The sequence below is a fragment of the Anser brachyrhynchus genome (assembly GCF_964034855.1).
Source record: "Anser brachyrhynchus genome assembly, chromosome: 4".
NCBI lineage: Eukaryota > Metazoa > Chordata > Aves > Anseriformes > Anatidae > Anser > Anser brachyrhynchus.
In genome coordinates this window covers 63,720,690-63,736,625 of record NC_137698.1, presented here as the reverse complement: position 1 = coordinate 63,736,625, position 15,936 = coordinate 63,720,690, and the positions used below count along the sequence as shown (strand labels likewise).

The window sequence follows — 15,936 nt, the reverse complement described above, 5'->3', positions numbered from 1 at the left end:
AGAGTATATTTGTGTTTGACGAGTTACTGCTCTTGTAGAGTTTAGGGTCGTGTTATTGTTTCTCATGACACAAGTTCTTGCAGGCAATGGCAGGAAGCAGCAGCTGGTGTAGAAAGACATCATGAAGGAGCGTAGTGGATCTTGCAACAGGCCTATTCATGGTTATATTAGAAGCATTGCTAAATAGGTGATTTTCAGTTTCTGTTCACAGTATCTGCTGGAAAGTACTATCATGCTAATTGTGGTACTTATTATAAGAACATCTGCCTACAAAGGTCTGGAATGTAGATCACTAAACAATAAATTATTTCGGTTGTATTCAAACCTGATCCTGAATATAAAAAAGTAACACACCAGTTTTCACCATTGCCTTCAGTTGTCCACATCCTTCTGAAATCAGCTGTTGCTGAGCAATAAAAAAAATAAAAATAAAATTAAAAAAAAAAGTAAGCATAAAATCACCAGAAATATTTTGGGTAAATATTAACACTTGGAAGATGTATCTATTTAAGTTTTTTGCTTCTCTTTTTCCTTGAAACCTCAACCTTTGCTAAAAAACAAGATCTTCATTTGATAGTACTTCTTTATTTAGTTATGTTATTGATTTTAATTTCAACTGTTGTACTTCTTTTCAGATGAAATTACTGCTAGCTTCAGACGATTTGGACCTTTGGTAGTAGACTGGCCTCACAAAGCAGAAAGCAAGTCCTATTTTCCACCAAAAGGTAAGAGAGTTGGGAGGTTTTGACCAGTCACTGAGTGCAATTCTTAATCTGGGGAACTATCTCATCTTTTTCCAAAGGGTATAATTCGCAATCCCTGTGAACAGTTAATTCTACAGTTTCAATGCGTGTTCAGACAAGGATCCTTAACATACCAAGTATAAAACAGAATTGTTTTAGTACTGTGCCTCATTCAGTGCTGGTCTTCTGAAGAAGCTCCTATATTCTCATTTCCCAAATATTAGATCAGCATTATGTGGTTGTACACGTCATTAATTCTAAGGTCTGTATTTGCATTTCTAATTCCTAAAACTGAAATTTGATCAAATTTTAACACTAGGTCGTAGATTAAAGTTCTTCTAGAAAGTTACAGACAGTATTCAGAAGGATGTATTTGAGTATATTATTAAAATACTCAATTTTATGTTTATTTCATTTTTAAGATGTGAACTTCCTATTGAAGCGCTAACTATCTTTATTGAGAACTGGATAAATATTGATTTTAGCTATTTTTAGTATTGCTCTTTGATATTCAAAATCTAAATGTTCAACAAACTACTCTGTACATTTAAGTAATCTAAATTACGTAGCTTATCTCTGTACAGGTCTGCTCATGTATTAGTACATATAAAATAAATGCAAAAATCTGATCCAGAGGTTATTCATTTTGTAGCAAGTGCAGCCATTTATTCTTCCATGGAAGTAACAAATATAGGCACTTAATGCCTTTATAAACTGATTCTTCAGTTATCTGACCACCTATGCTGTCAAAAAAAGACAGGGATATTGTCCCAGATCATCATCTGAAGAGTAGGGAAAGGAATTGAAAGTATTTAAATAGTTCTTATGAACACTATATGGAAATTCAAACACAGAGAGGCTTTGGCTTTTTGGATTGTCAGCCTGATGTACAAAGCTACTGTCTAGCTAAGTTTAACTATCCTAAGGAGTACATCTCCATTCATAATTTACCAAGAGAAATTCTTGAGCAACTGAAGGAGAGGCAACTCACAGAGCTTTTGATGTATATATCAAAGAGGGAAGGTCTAATATATTCTTCGCTGAAAGGAATGAGTCCTGGCAATAATTTCCAAGGAGATAGTCCTGTCTCAGAATCTGAACATCTTAAGGATACATTTTCAGACTTCCTTGTTTAATAAAGCTCTTTGTATAGTTGGAAAATGTATAATTACTATACTAAATATATATTTTTATGTATATTCTAAGCAGAGCTTCTTAAAAGCAGAGAATGTAGATTAAAGCTGATATAATTAAAATTATTCTGTTGATGTAATTAACTCACAAACACATACAAAGCGTTAAGTTGATTTCACATGATTAACTGATCCTTATTTGAAGCTTGATAACAATTAAAACTTTAGTCTAATTATCAGTTTACTACAATATTCAGCATTGCTTTGTAATGTGACAGTAGCCTGGCACATTTAAAATACAGAGTAGGTTTCTCTTTATAGATACACTGGAAATATAATTTACTATTAACTGTTGAACTGAGTTTATATCTGGTTCTTTCACTAGACCAGATAGGAACTGTGATTATTTTGCTATAAAATATCATAGAAATTTGTCTTACATATTTGAATGTTACTTGTGCAGGCAAGAACTGTGTATATATATTTAATAAGATTTCTAAAACTGCTAAAAATAGGCTAAATGCTAAGAAATCTTTGAGCCTGACCAGTAATTACCAATATAAGCAACATATATTAGCAGAAGGACTTCATTTTTTTGTACTTTTAATCTTCAATGACTAGTTTATTACCCTGCATGGAGCTAATTCAATGTACATCTATTTTTGTCCAGTCTCGTTAGATATTTCAAATAGTGTTACTCTCCAAAGACATCTCAGCATTATCTGGTTCTGGGCTATTCTACACAATAGCATTCTCTATGGTGAAGAGATGCAGCCTGGTTTTTTTGTTGTTCGTTTGTTTTGCGTTTTGTTTTTTTTTTAATATTCTTGTTAAGTTTTCCAAGCTGTGCTTCCTTCCAGGCTCTCTGCTTATGGAAAGTCCTGAGGGAAGGCCAAGTTAATAATAAGTATTTCTTTGCTTGAAGAAATACAAAAAGTGTACTGATCTGTCAAGGCTGGCTGCCTCCTGAGAAACACCAACTGCCTTTTCCTGACTAATTACATTTTGCATTGGTTCAACACAAAATTGGGCCGGAAGAAAACAGGAATTTTAAACACTTCACCCTAACTTTACAAGGAAACTCCTTTGTGAAGAAGAAAAAAAAGTGATTATGTTGAGATCAAAGTACAAAGTCAGTAAGTGATCTGCCAGCTGTAATCAGGAATTCCTCCCCTTCTATCTTGTCACTGTTTATCATAACTCCTGTTATTGGTGAGTTCGCAAAGACACTGATTTATGAAACCTCACACGTGTTCAGAGCGACCTGCCGAGCTGAGGACTCCGTTCTCATGGTAGTGAAGCTCACGGCAACGTGGTACCGTGGGGATATGCCGATCCAGAGGCCTTTCAAAATATGTCCAGTTAGTTGTTCGTGTGTTCTGTACTATTTACAGTCTATATAAAACAGAGGGTAATCTGTTTTAAAGAAAGAGTACCTCCAGCTTTTTCTAATTATCTTGGTGTTCCCATTGCATTCTCTCCCAGTAGTCATGTGGTAGCTTCATTTATTCAAGGTTAAGAACTGCTAATTTACAACTGACTGAAAAAAATAGGTTGAAAATGTTCTATTTCTAGTTCAAGGAACAAAACCGTAAGTCCATCTGTGTTCTGTTGAACTTGGTATCAGCTTATTCAATGTCCCTGGGTAGGGCTGAGCTATGTATTCAGGCTAGTAGCTGTAGGTGTCTTCATGTGTGATTAGTGTCTGAGCTTCCTTTAATCAATGGGAATCTTGCCAATAGAGTCACTGGAGTATAGAGGGCTGTTCAGGTCACTGTAACATAAGCACATTGTGCTTGATTCATTTGCCCAAACTGAGGATATCAAAAAGATTTACACAGGGCTGGCAAATGTGGAGCGGTACCTACTGAAGTGCCGCGCCACTGGGGAGCAGCAGCTGGAGGTTAGGCAAAGCACCGCAGAGGATAAATCATGCCAGACCCCTCCGTGTCCCACTCGGTCAGCTGAGTCCCTGCCCAGACACCCCTGACTGCATTAACTGGGTCTCTGCTGGTGACAGGAGGAGCTTTCTGCAGTGCCTGTAGAAATATGGAAATAGGGGGGTTTGGATCTTGACGTGAATCTACACCACCACCCCCTTATTGGAAAGTGCCTTTGCTAATAGCTGCATCGCAACTGTGTCAGTTTGCACTTTCTTCAAGTGTAATTTGGAGTTAATTCTCAATCAGAGGTGACTAAGCTGCATAAAATATTTATGCTTTAAAGATTAATTAATATGGTGGTGAGATCTCTTTAAAAAGGAGTAGATTAGAATTCCTGTATCTTCCCAAATGTGAGTTGTTCCCATCGAATGTAGTTGTCAGTATTAACCTGTAGCTTGCGCTGATTTTGTCTGTTTTGAGCGGCGGCACGTAGCACCCTGTGGGCAGGAATTGCACGGGCACTAAGGCCGTTAACTCTCCTCTGGGGAGAGTCTGTTGGAACAGTAGGACCCAACCGTAAAACAAAATACGGCTCTGCTGGCTCGTATGGACAGTGCCATGCTGCTGGGTTGTTTTGTTTTGTTTTGTTCTAATTCTTAAGAAAGTTTGGTAATACAGCTAGGATTCGTCAAATTTATCTGGTGTGTTTCCTATTTCCAGTATCTTCAGATATCAGGGAATGTTGTTCTACAGACGGTTATAATCTCCGAAAAGGTTTCTGTATTCTTTGAGGTAGTTTTCTGGAGATGTCACCCCTACCCGTTCCCTTTGGAAGCAGCAGTATTAGTAACACTTCCACCAAAATGCAGAGGAATGTGGTCAACAGTTAGTCTGACGCTAACAGGGGTTACCAGAACTTTGTCTGCCACAAAAGGCATACATGCTGGTACACATGAACAAGACATTTTTATAAGACTTGTTTCATCTAATACTTTTCACTTGCAAACCATGTACAAACCATGCAATCTGTCTCAGCAAGTAATACCTGATCGTGACCTGCTGCTGTCGGTGTACACATGACCCAAAGGCATGAAGCAGCTTCCTTCAAAGAATCCGATTAGAGTAGCTTTTCTTTTCCATTGTAAACAGCCTTACGTTGCTATTGGGTATGAAGCTGGTTAGTTATATGGCAGATGTGGTACAGCAGAAAAACAAGAAACTAGAGAGTTAGGCTGTTCTATAGTAAAGTACCTCTTACTCTTCACCCTACCTCCCTACCATGTTTCACAGTTCTTACCTATACTTTCTATCCCACACAGTAATTGTAGTTCAGTACTACTACAAACCCTTCTCATCGTACCTACACGCATGTGACTTTTGCAGACATTTAACACACAGGCATTTAACGTACACAATAGTTCATGAGTTGTAGATGTTGGGGGAAAAATAATTCAATAAAGAGGTATAATAAGAAAGCAGAAAGAGGTGAGAATTAAGTTTGTGCCACAGAGTCGCTGGCATCTGGTAGCTGTAGGAAGAAGAGTCCTAATTTCCTAATTTATGATACCTAAATGAAGTACCTAAGAGTGTAATTTCCCTTTGCAAGCTCTTTCTAGTTAATTAATAGAGAGCCTGGATGTCTGGGCATCTGTGGTGTTCTTTGCAGAAGTCTGGCTAACGTATAATTGATTTGTGCCCGGAAATGTGCCCTGGTACAGGGCAAGTGACAAAGAGTGGTTTGTGTGCAGACTGTGCGAGCCTACCCTGCCTCCTCTGGGAGGGATTGGCTGTGGCTGTGTATGCCTATAAATGCTGGACCTGGAACAAATTATATTCTATAGCCAGGTTTGTTCACCAAGAGAACTAGTTGTTTTCTTCCAGGCTGTATTTGGGGGCAAACTAAAATGCCTTTTAAGTCATCGAAGGACTAGAGCAGTGCAGCAAAACCACAGCCAGACCAGTTTGGTACTGCAGGCTGTGCCAGGTTTCTCCGTGTCTTCAAAAGGGGAATAGAACAACTAAGTTCATGACACAAGCCTCTCTGGTGCTTAAAATTAGGTGGAGCGAACCCAGACTTCTTTTGCAGATAGTGTTGAGAAATAAGTATTAGTGTATAGTTCTGGTTTTGCTTTCCTTGCTTTTATTTCAGGTGTGGTAGGATATAGTAACTGTAATTGTTCCCTCATTGAGTTGCTGTTGGAATTGTCTGTCTTTCCACAAGCCCACAGCTAAGCATATTAATAGCTGCAGACATACAGATGTAGGTCATCTGGGGACACTGACTATATTTATGTGTCAGGAGTTATATGGCAGTAACCTTGATATGCTTTAGGATAAAAACTGATGAAAAATCGTCTTCCAGCAAATTATTTTACTCACTTATGGCTGCAAATCTTTGTATAATATCCGTTTAGCCCTCACCTTGGTTAATCAAGTTTTTGTGTTCCCATCGCTCTTGTCCTGGCTCTCCATTCAAACAGGAATGTGTTTACCTGGCTTCTGCACAAGTGAGGAGAGTTATGTGGGTCTGGTATCACTTACCCGTGCCAGTCTGCACACACCCTGATTCAGTGAGTTTTACATGGGCAATATGTGAATTTTAAATTGCAAGATAAATACAGAAAGTTATCCCCGTTAAACAGTAGTTACTGGTTAAGCTTAATTTAAACAGATTTTTCATTGCTGAACAATATTTTTTAATGACGGTGTATTTCACCAGGAAATGCTTCAGCCAGAGCTCAAAGATTCCCTACAGAATTGTTTAAGAAACTAGCTTAGATTTACATGAAAGTATAGCATATACACAGCCTTGTCATGTGTCCCTGCTAGGTGGCTGTGATGGGACCATGGTATGAGGGATAAGAGAATCAGGCATGGGTTATTAGAAACACCAGCATACGCCTTTACAGCTTTTTATTTAAATCCTGCTTTTGCTCCCATATATTTATAATCAGTTGTACATTAGTTTCTCTGGTCTTATATTCATCTAAACACATTGATTCATTAATGCTCATCGAGATGCATCTTGCTCTGGTTTTGCCTTGACCTACGCTGTTTGCAGTATGGAATTGCCAGGGATTAAGCAGTGCCTCTCAGAAAATCAGCATCATTTCCAGAAGGCTTGGTAAAGCAGCCACACTCTCTCTTGCCAAGTCCACTCTAGAGCAGGTGCTTCAGCATTTACTTTTCCATCCAAGTAATAAAACATAACTCATGTGAAAATTCCACGCTTGCTAGTAACATCAGAAAAAAATGAGGATTTATGGTCCTGTTAAAGTCCATTTTCGTATACAACCCTAATTGCACTGCAGGGCACCTGCAAAGCAACACATTTTGTATGTATCATTATACTGTAGCCATTAAAACATGCTAATGTGTGAGGTTCTTTGCTTGTCTGACTGTTTTTACTGTAGCATTAAATAAGCATTTTAATTCCTATTTTTATACTGTTTAGGAGGCTTGCTGGGTCACTTACGTAACAAAGTACTTTGATCTAATCTCTAGAATAGAGATTAGTTCTTTGTGCCAAGTCGGATTTTCATTGTATAATGTCTGTTGCTGCCAATGAATGATGCTCAGCGTAAACTTCCAGTATATGATAGAGCAGAAATGTTTGCTTTTATTTGACTATTAGTCTCTTTTGACAGTTTTTTTTTAAGGATAGAAGTATTTGCCTGGAGTTCTACTGATTACATGAAGTTAGCGCATAGGTGAAGAAGATGACTAATATCAAAGAATTGATTTCACTTTGTTTTACATTTGGAGTAAGCACATTTGGTTGGAGAAGTCACTGGCAAAGATGATTAAGAAAAGATGAGGAAAAAAATTATCCTTTTTTTTTCTTTTTCATTTTTTACCCCAGGTTATGCATTCCTCTTGTTCCAAGAAGAGAGTTCTGTCCAGGCACTGATTGACGCCTGCATTGAAGAAGATGGAAAGCTCTATCTATGTGTTTCCAGTCCCACTATCAAGGACAAGCCAGTAAGTAAACAGTAGATGGCCTGCAGGCTATGGCTGCCATCTGTCTAAAGCTGCATTTGAAATGACAATGATGAAAATAATCAAAAGCAAACTACTATTGGCAGCACTCAACATCTGGAACAGTCGTGATTTTAAGAACTGTAGTGTTTTGAATTAATAGGATTAAAACAGAGCATCCAGACATGCTCAACTAATAGGATTATTTGACTGTTAACAGTTTATATAGGCTGATGAACACATATCCACCATGTAGTGAAACTTAGGGTAGCACACCGTTTTCTTTAATAAACCATATAAATATACCATTCGTATTTAATAGGTTCAGATCCGTCCCTGGAATCTAAGTGATAGTGACTTTGTGATGGACGGTTCCCAGCCACTTGATCCTCGAAAAACAATTTTTGTTGGAGGAGTCCCTCGACCATTAAGAGCTGGTGCGTATAAATTGTGACTGTTTTTAAAAGTGGGAGATTATTGGAAATAATTTGAATCATGCATAATTGCATATAAATACATATAGATAGTTATAGGTATGTAGGTATAAAAATAAAAGACTGCCTTGATAGTTATAACCATAGTACAGTATTAACTGTTTTCATCTGGTGTTGCCCACAAATTACTGTTCATCTTTTAGATTTACTGGAAGCTGCTACGTGTCTAAAGCTGTAGAAAATACATTCATCTTATTAGCAAAAGTGCTGTTTTTTTGTTTTTAAAATAATGGTATGAAAACTTCTCTACCATGTTCTATTTGTACTTGATATTGTACATTAGCTACTCTTCTGCTACTGTCAGGTGGGTAACATGGATAAGGAAAAACATAGGTAATGAGTAAGAAATAAAGGCAAAAGGGAAGAAATTCAGACAGCTACCACAGTCGGTATGTCACAACGCTATGCAAGACTGTGGGACTCTTTCTAGGCTCTTGCTGAAGTGTATGGAGGAAAATGTAGGTGTTTCTGTAGCTGTGAAATGGTTGGTCTGCAACCTTGACAGTTTGCTTTGTGAGATTGACTGTGGTAGATTTTTACAGTATTTTATGGAGGCCTTCTAGTAAGTAGGTTAAAGTGAATGTTGGAAGTTGCATGCAGCATTTCAAATCCCAGCTTCTTTTAGAATGACTTCTGGACTTCATTAGTCTTCCATAGTTTGTACCAAGTTGTATTCTTACAGAAAAAATGAGCTTTCAGATAGGAGGTGCAAGAAAATCACAAAGTGATAGTGCAAATTTGGGGGTATAAAGAATTCTAATTTTTTATATCTTGGACCCACAATACTAAAGCTCTTCTGTTATTTCACTTTTAAGACTATACCTTTGACTGTATTACAAGCTCTGTACGTGAACATAAACATAGTATGTTCCAACTGCACATGAATTTTCTGTAAATTCAGTCCAAATACTCCAGATTGCTTTGCCGAACGTCTGTGGTAAATTTAATGGACACATTCTTATGTTTAGCTTTACAGTCCCCTGTATATGTGAAAATGAAACCTTTATGGCACTGTGAAATAAGAATCATGCCTTTAGAAAAGCGGTAAAACTTCAGCAGGCTTTTCAAAAAAATATTGAAAATCAATGGCTGCAGACAACTTTATATCCTAATACAGAGGATACTAATTCTGAAAAAAAATATTTTCCACCTACATGAATTGCAAAACTGAATTCAGTGTAAAATAATAATAGAGACTTGGGAGGTTTGAGAATTTTGGTTCTATGAACTTGAGTTTCTGTGATGTGTCATGCTGTGGAGATTATCAAGCTCTGCATGGCTGCTGAAAAGATGCTAACTACATCTTTAAATTCAAGTAGGACATAGAGCATGTGGACAGCCAGAGATCAAGGACCAAGGAATTTGTGGCATGTGGATCTATTTTACGCAGCTTGCATTCCATGCCTGCCCAAAAAGTCTTTTGCTGTAATGCCTTGAAGAAAACTGCCCTGGAATTTCAGTTCCAGGTTACCAAGGACTGCAAGTTCTTACAATTCCATTGTTCCTTGGATGTGTGTAGCCACAGCGTGAAAGATCTGTCTGCTGAATATTTCATAACTTAATTCATATGTTTTTCTATTTCTTGTTATTACTGTTACATAGGTTGTTGCAGAATTAATTACTAAAATCAACTTTTCTGCTATTTTTAAATACAAGCATACTATTTAAAGTTTGTACAGTAAGAACAATTTAAGTGAACGTTATTTTGTTTCCTAATAGTGGAATTGGCTATGATCATGGACCGTCTGTACGGTGGAGTTTGTTATGCAGGAATTGATACTGACCCTGAGCTGAAATACCCAAAAGGTGCTGGACGTGTTGCTTTTTCCAATCAGCAGAGTTACATTGCTGCCATCAGTGCTCGGTTTGTTCAACTTCAGCATGGCGATATAGATAAACGAGTAAGTTACACAAAATTTGTTTGTTTGCTTGTTTGGTTTTAGATATTTGAGAGCTCTCAGGGTGCGGTAACGTTGCATTCTGATTGGCTTTTATGCCAGCTCCTACATTTCTTTTAGTATTCCTGAAGCTCCACAGGTTCCAAGAGTTAAACCGTGAATGCCCCTGAACAAACAACGCACATTCCACGAAGCAGCAGTTTGTTCCTTGGACATATGTTAGGCCATATGTTCTTTCCATTCTGAAGTTCCTGGTTTTGTTGTGCGTGGGCAATGGATTTGAAAATCTTTTTCCATCCCTTATTCTGATGAAACCAAATACTGTGATAATTCCTCTGTCATTTGTAGGAAACTCTGTTATTCATTGGTTTCGGACTAGGTCTAATTTGCAGCTGCCATTAATTTCAGCCGTAAATATCAGTGCTCAGCACTTCGGAAAATCAGTCAGACTTGACACTTAAAATGTGAAATGCCTTATCCTTTCTGTTTAAGAGTGCCTTGAGTATTTACCAATGTGTGTTTCTGGTTGCTATAGATGCTTATTGCTAGCTAAAGCAAAACTAACTTCTAAGAAGACTAGTCCACTTCATTGCTCTTAATTAGAAGTATGAGAGTAGCAAGGAAGACTGACATCTAAATTATGTCAGTTTTAAATGTCACTAGTTTGGGTGTCGAGAGCTGCAGAGGTAGTCAGTGGTATTAATAGGTGTTCTGTTTAAAAAAAAAAAAAAAAGTGCCTTAGAGGAGGAAGGATTGAGTAAGTAGTTCAAGGTCCAGTCTCCTCTACAGATCAAAGACATAGGAAGAAGAAAGTAGTACAGTTAACTAAAGTCTGCTGTAGGGAGGTGGTGTGTGGCTTCTCTCCTTTCAGACAGGCAGAGCAATGGAGCCTTTACATGTGTCTCAGGTGACCAGTTGCCTACTGAGCTGAAATCCCCAAGCATGATCCTTTCCAGAGGATGAGCGGGTCTGAACGTGGATGGTCTTCACATCCAGATGTGATGGCTATATTTTGCTGGTGGGACTGCTGGTGTTCTTGTGACTTACAGCTGAGTTTGTTCTTTACAAACTTTTGTTTGTTTTTAGTTCTAACTTTTCATTAGTTCCATAACAGGAAAAATGCCCGTTATTAAAACAGCAGGCATCTGCAGCAGGCCACTTGGAAAATGGACAATTAAAAAAAAAAAAAAAACACAGAATCTACCCTAAGAGTTGTTAGAGTTCATAAGCGCGGAGTTTGACTTATATCTGTGAGACTTAATTTATGCAAACAGCAATTAAATATTTGAAGTTAAACTTCACTCACTATTACACCCCTGCCCCACCCCAAAATAACAAGCCCTACCCCAAGTACAAGTAGTATCTGCAGATGGCTTTCTCTGTAAGTATCTAAATGCTCATAGTTTCTTTTTTTAATTGTTGTGATTCGAGGATTCATGGTCTTTCTATAGTGTCCCTTTTCTAATTCTTGAAAACTAATTTTTTTTAGCAACTAGTTCCTTAAGCTCTGTAATTCAGGCATCTTTGTTATCTTCCTTGATGTTTCTTCCTTCAAAATGTATGCTGTCCCTGAGGTGCTTTATTTGCAATATACAGCAAGGCCAAATCTAAATATTTTAACAAATTTGTCTTTAAACCTTATCATGATGGAGAGGGTTTACGAACTGTTCTGTTCATTTGCCAGAGGTTTTTCAATCTTGTTATTTTTAAGGGATTTTCTCTATATCTAAATCATATGTTCAGTCCTGTTATTTATATACCTATTTATATAGCTCTGTTATGTATATTAATATAAAGAACATTTTACAAATGCAGGAGGCAATCCTACTTCAGGTTCTGCCTTCATTTAAGATACGAATACATGCTGGCCAGTTAAGCAATACATGACACATTTCAGTACAATCTTGGAGGCAGGTCGTTCTACACTTCACCTTAGTGCAGCCTTTCTGTGGCCAGTTGTATCCAGTTTCTGTAGATCTGCTGTCTTTCCACATTTTTTTCATAACTCGTTTTATCTGTGTAAAAGTCATTTTTTTCATCGTTAAATTTTTGCAATGCCCCTGTTTATCCTTCTGAGCTTCAGTTGAACGTATTTATAGCATTTTTTAGCATATAACTTTTCCTACCTTAATAGGAAAACTTAGTGTCACAGTGACTTTACAGACATCGTCTGTGATCTTAACTTCTTCCCTACCTAAGTATTCTGTAGCTTCTCTCCAGTTCTTTTGATGCAGATATGTTTAGTTTCTCTAACAGATGTTTTCCTTCAGCAAAGTGCTCCTCATCCTGTTCCATCATATATGAAAGCTCAGCTCCAAACATTTCATTGAAACTCATTTGGCGTTTCAGCTCCAAACAATTCTTTCAAGCATTGTTAACTTTCATATGCCAGCAGTCTCCATCCACTTCATGTGATATTTCCATTCCCCAAAATATGTATCAAATACATCTGAAATCATCTTCATACTAAACTTGGTGCATCAATGCACCAACGTGTGCAATTCGTGGTGCTTCATGCTTTCAGCAATTTTGAACCACAGTCAGAATCACTGCATAAAGTAGCTGGTTTTTGGAAAGTTTGAGTAAATTCTGATAAGAAAGGCCGTTGTAGTGAAGTAATAAGTGGAGTTTGTACTGAATATATACTATTGGAAGAAGCATACTCTCTTTTCAGACGTATATGTACTTGATACGTCAAGTATGCATCCACTTCTGAAGCTAGGAACATAAAGATTATTCTTTTGCAAAACCTTTGGGTGGTGGGTAGCTGTATTTTGTAGCTCTGGAAATACAATAGAAAAATGTCATTTTATTTTGAAGTTCTTGCTATTTCAAACATTCTGTCTGAGTATGGTACATAAACTCAATGTCTATGTGTAGGATTCTTCTCAATTAGTAGTAAGTATCTCAGGTAAAATCTTTGTACAGCGATGAGTTTTAGTATAAACTGGAATACCTCTTTACCAACAAAAGTCAGAAAATACTGTCTTTAAAAAAGAGTAAGGAAAACGTGGAAGACAACAATACATTCCTTAATAATGGAGTCAACTCATTTTGTGTTTTATTATGAAGTTCTTCTTCCTGTTTGAGCGCAGTCTGTAACAGTTCAGTTATGCAGAGACATAATGCAAATTTACCACTGGACTCCTGCCACTTTTCCACTCTGGCAGTCGGATGAGTTTGGGAAAAAGAAGCTGTGTAAGACAGGTGTTTCTAGCAGTCTGTAGACATGCAAAATGGTCTTTTAAAAATATTTTCAGAATCATATTCAATACAAATTCCTATACAGCTCAAAGCCACAAAAAGGGAAAGCAATAGATGACCAAGATCTGAAACTCCAAATTTGACCATATATTGACTGTATTAGAAATTGGGAGTGAAATTACAGAGGACAGGAGTGCTAGAAGGTCTGTATTCCAGCCTGATGAAAGTACTTTTAACTTGCACGCAAGGGTAGTGCATACAGAGACTTCTTGATTTTTAAAAAACAAGTTAATATGTAAATGGCTACATTCTTGTATGTTTATTATTTTCTAAACAGCATAAAACTGGGTTTCATTTTGGGTTATATTTAGGAGCTGATGAGATTAGTTTGGAGAGCTTTGGTCTTGCTGGTTTATTTTCAACACATACTTCTATTTTATCATTTGCCAAGAGTATCTTTCCAGAACAAATTAAGTGGAGGTTCTGACGCAGATATTAATTACATATTTAGTGCATTTCTATAGGTCCACCTTGAACTGTTTAGTTTTCTGGTGTGGATAGATCAGCAACTGATAAATGGTAAACAGTAATAAAAAAACGTTTATGTCTTTATTTAATTCACTGTAGCTGATTTCAGACTTTTGTTTTTTCTGGAAAAGGAGAAAAACCTGAACACGCTCAAATATCTTTAATCAGGAATAATAGGTATTAACTGGAATTGTTTCTGTTTTACTCCAACAGGTGGAGGTAAAGCCATATGTGTTGGATGACCAGATGTGTGACGAATGCCAGGGCGCACGATGTGGTGGAAAGTTTGCTCCTTTCTTTTGTGCCAATGTCACTTGCCTGCAGTATTACTGTGAGTTTTGTTGGGCAAATATCCACTCCCGCGCAGGACGTGAATTCCATAAGCCATTGGTAAAGGAGGGGGCTGACCGCCCACGTCAGATCCACTTCCGCTGGAATTAAACATGGTGAACCAGCATCTACATAAGGAAAGAAGGGTGCATGTGGCTTACTGTGTTTGAAGATACTGACATGCAGAAGAAATAAGTGCATTCTTCTGCTTTTCACCCCAGCTATCAATACATGCATCTTTATCAGCAGCCAAAACACTACAAGCCTCTTGTTTTTCACCAAAACCCTACATCTCAGGCTTACTAATTTTTGTGATATTTTCATGTTAAAATAAAATGTTTTTTTGTATTTTCTCCAAGTTATTTTTATATGTAAAGTTAAAACTAGATATGAGAATGTTTTTGCGTAGGGGCACACAGTCTGCTGCTATATTTAGTGGGTGAAGCGTGCACTTATTTCTAAACATGGGTTTTTAACTTCAAGATCTGCCCCAGTAATTTACCAAAGGTAGCAAAATAGTGAAGATGGAATATGTCTGCTACAAAAAGCTTATTTTTATTGTTGTTGCTATTTTCAGTGTATACATAAACTAAAAATTAGGGTTGATTTTTTGCTCTCCATTTTGACTTGCAAGAAATAATACCTCAAGATAATCTGATTTATTAGCTATTTTTAAACATTTTTAATCACAAGCTGTATTAGCTTTGCTGCTATATAGGTGTTATGTGTAATGCCACCTATTAATACGGGATTGAAACGTTTAAGACACACTGCATTACAGATAAAATGCAGGCAGCACAATATGGCTTAAACTGCCATAGTTTTAGAATGTGAAAAAATTGCATGTTTACTTACCTGTATAAACCATATGCATGCACTAGAACTATTAATTAACAAGAGGTGAGTTATTGCAAATGTTCAAAAAAAGGCTCTCTTGAAACTAGGTAGCATGAGCAAATTTACAAAATTTGTTACAAAAAAAAAAAACAAACTTGCATGCATTATTGTGACTGAAGTAAAAAAATGTCCTACATGTGTACAATATGCAAATTAGTTTTAGACTAGAAAGTGCAGCCATTTTGTGACCTGGTCAGTAGTGGAATTCAATTTTATGCAGACTGGATGTAATATTGTAATCCCTGTGCAATTTTGTGATGTGTGCTTCTACTTAATGTGGCGTGTTGTAGTATAGATACAAGTTTGAGTAAAAAGCTAGCATTTAAAAAATTCTTTTCAACCCCCTTGATTGTTCATGGTTAAGATTTCCTCTACAAACCAAAGATGGCCAGCACACTGCTAACCAGTCACCAAATGTGAAACCCATGACAAATGCATACAAAAACATACTTAATATAAGAATGCGTAATGCTTTAGAAATTTAATCCAAGTAAAGTCAAAATGGAGAAGGTGTAATATACAGACGGCTAGTTGCATAACAAACTAAATTTTACCTTTAAGACAACAGTGAAATTTGGCTTAAAATCTTGCTTACATGTTTGACCTGTGTGCATTGTGGTCTTCTGTCAAACTGGGGTCACTGTTGCATGAAAAGTAGCTACTTGACAGTCAAGGATAGTGTTTTTTATTTTAATGAAGGAATTCTTGTAACGACATTGCTTGTGGATTTTGAGAAACTTAGTTACAACAGAGGCAATATTTACCTGAACACTAAAAGGAAATCATAGCAGTGTTTTTGTCTATCTCAGAGCATTCTTAATGCAACTAGCCCCGACTTTTTAATGGAA

General features: G+C 37.0%; 1 protein-coding gene across 2 annotated transcripts in view; it reads left to right on the top strand.

Moving 5' to 3' along the window:
- The window catches only part of CPEB2 (cytoplasmic polyadenylation element binding protein 2), a 53,806-nt gene that overhangs the window by 35,780 nt on the left and 2,090 nt on the right, over positions 1–15,936 (top strand). For both annotated transcript variants that reach the window (XM_080591174.1, XM_080591173.1), the window contains 5 exons: positions 636–725; positions 7,622–7,740; positions 8,060–8,174; positions 9,951–10,132; positions 14,075–15,936. The exon at positions 14,075–15,936 is cut by the window's right edge and continues 2,090 nt beyond it. In XM_080591174.1, the coding sequence (XP_080447300.1) occupies positions 636–725; positions 7,622–7,740; positions 8,060–8,174; positions 9,951–10,132; positions 14,075–14,302 (734 nt within the window). In that variant the 3' untranslated portion in view covers positions 14,303–15,936. The remainder of the gene's footprint in view (positions 1–635; positions 726–7,621; positions 7,741–8,059; positions 8,175–9,950; positions 10,133–14,074) is intronic.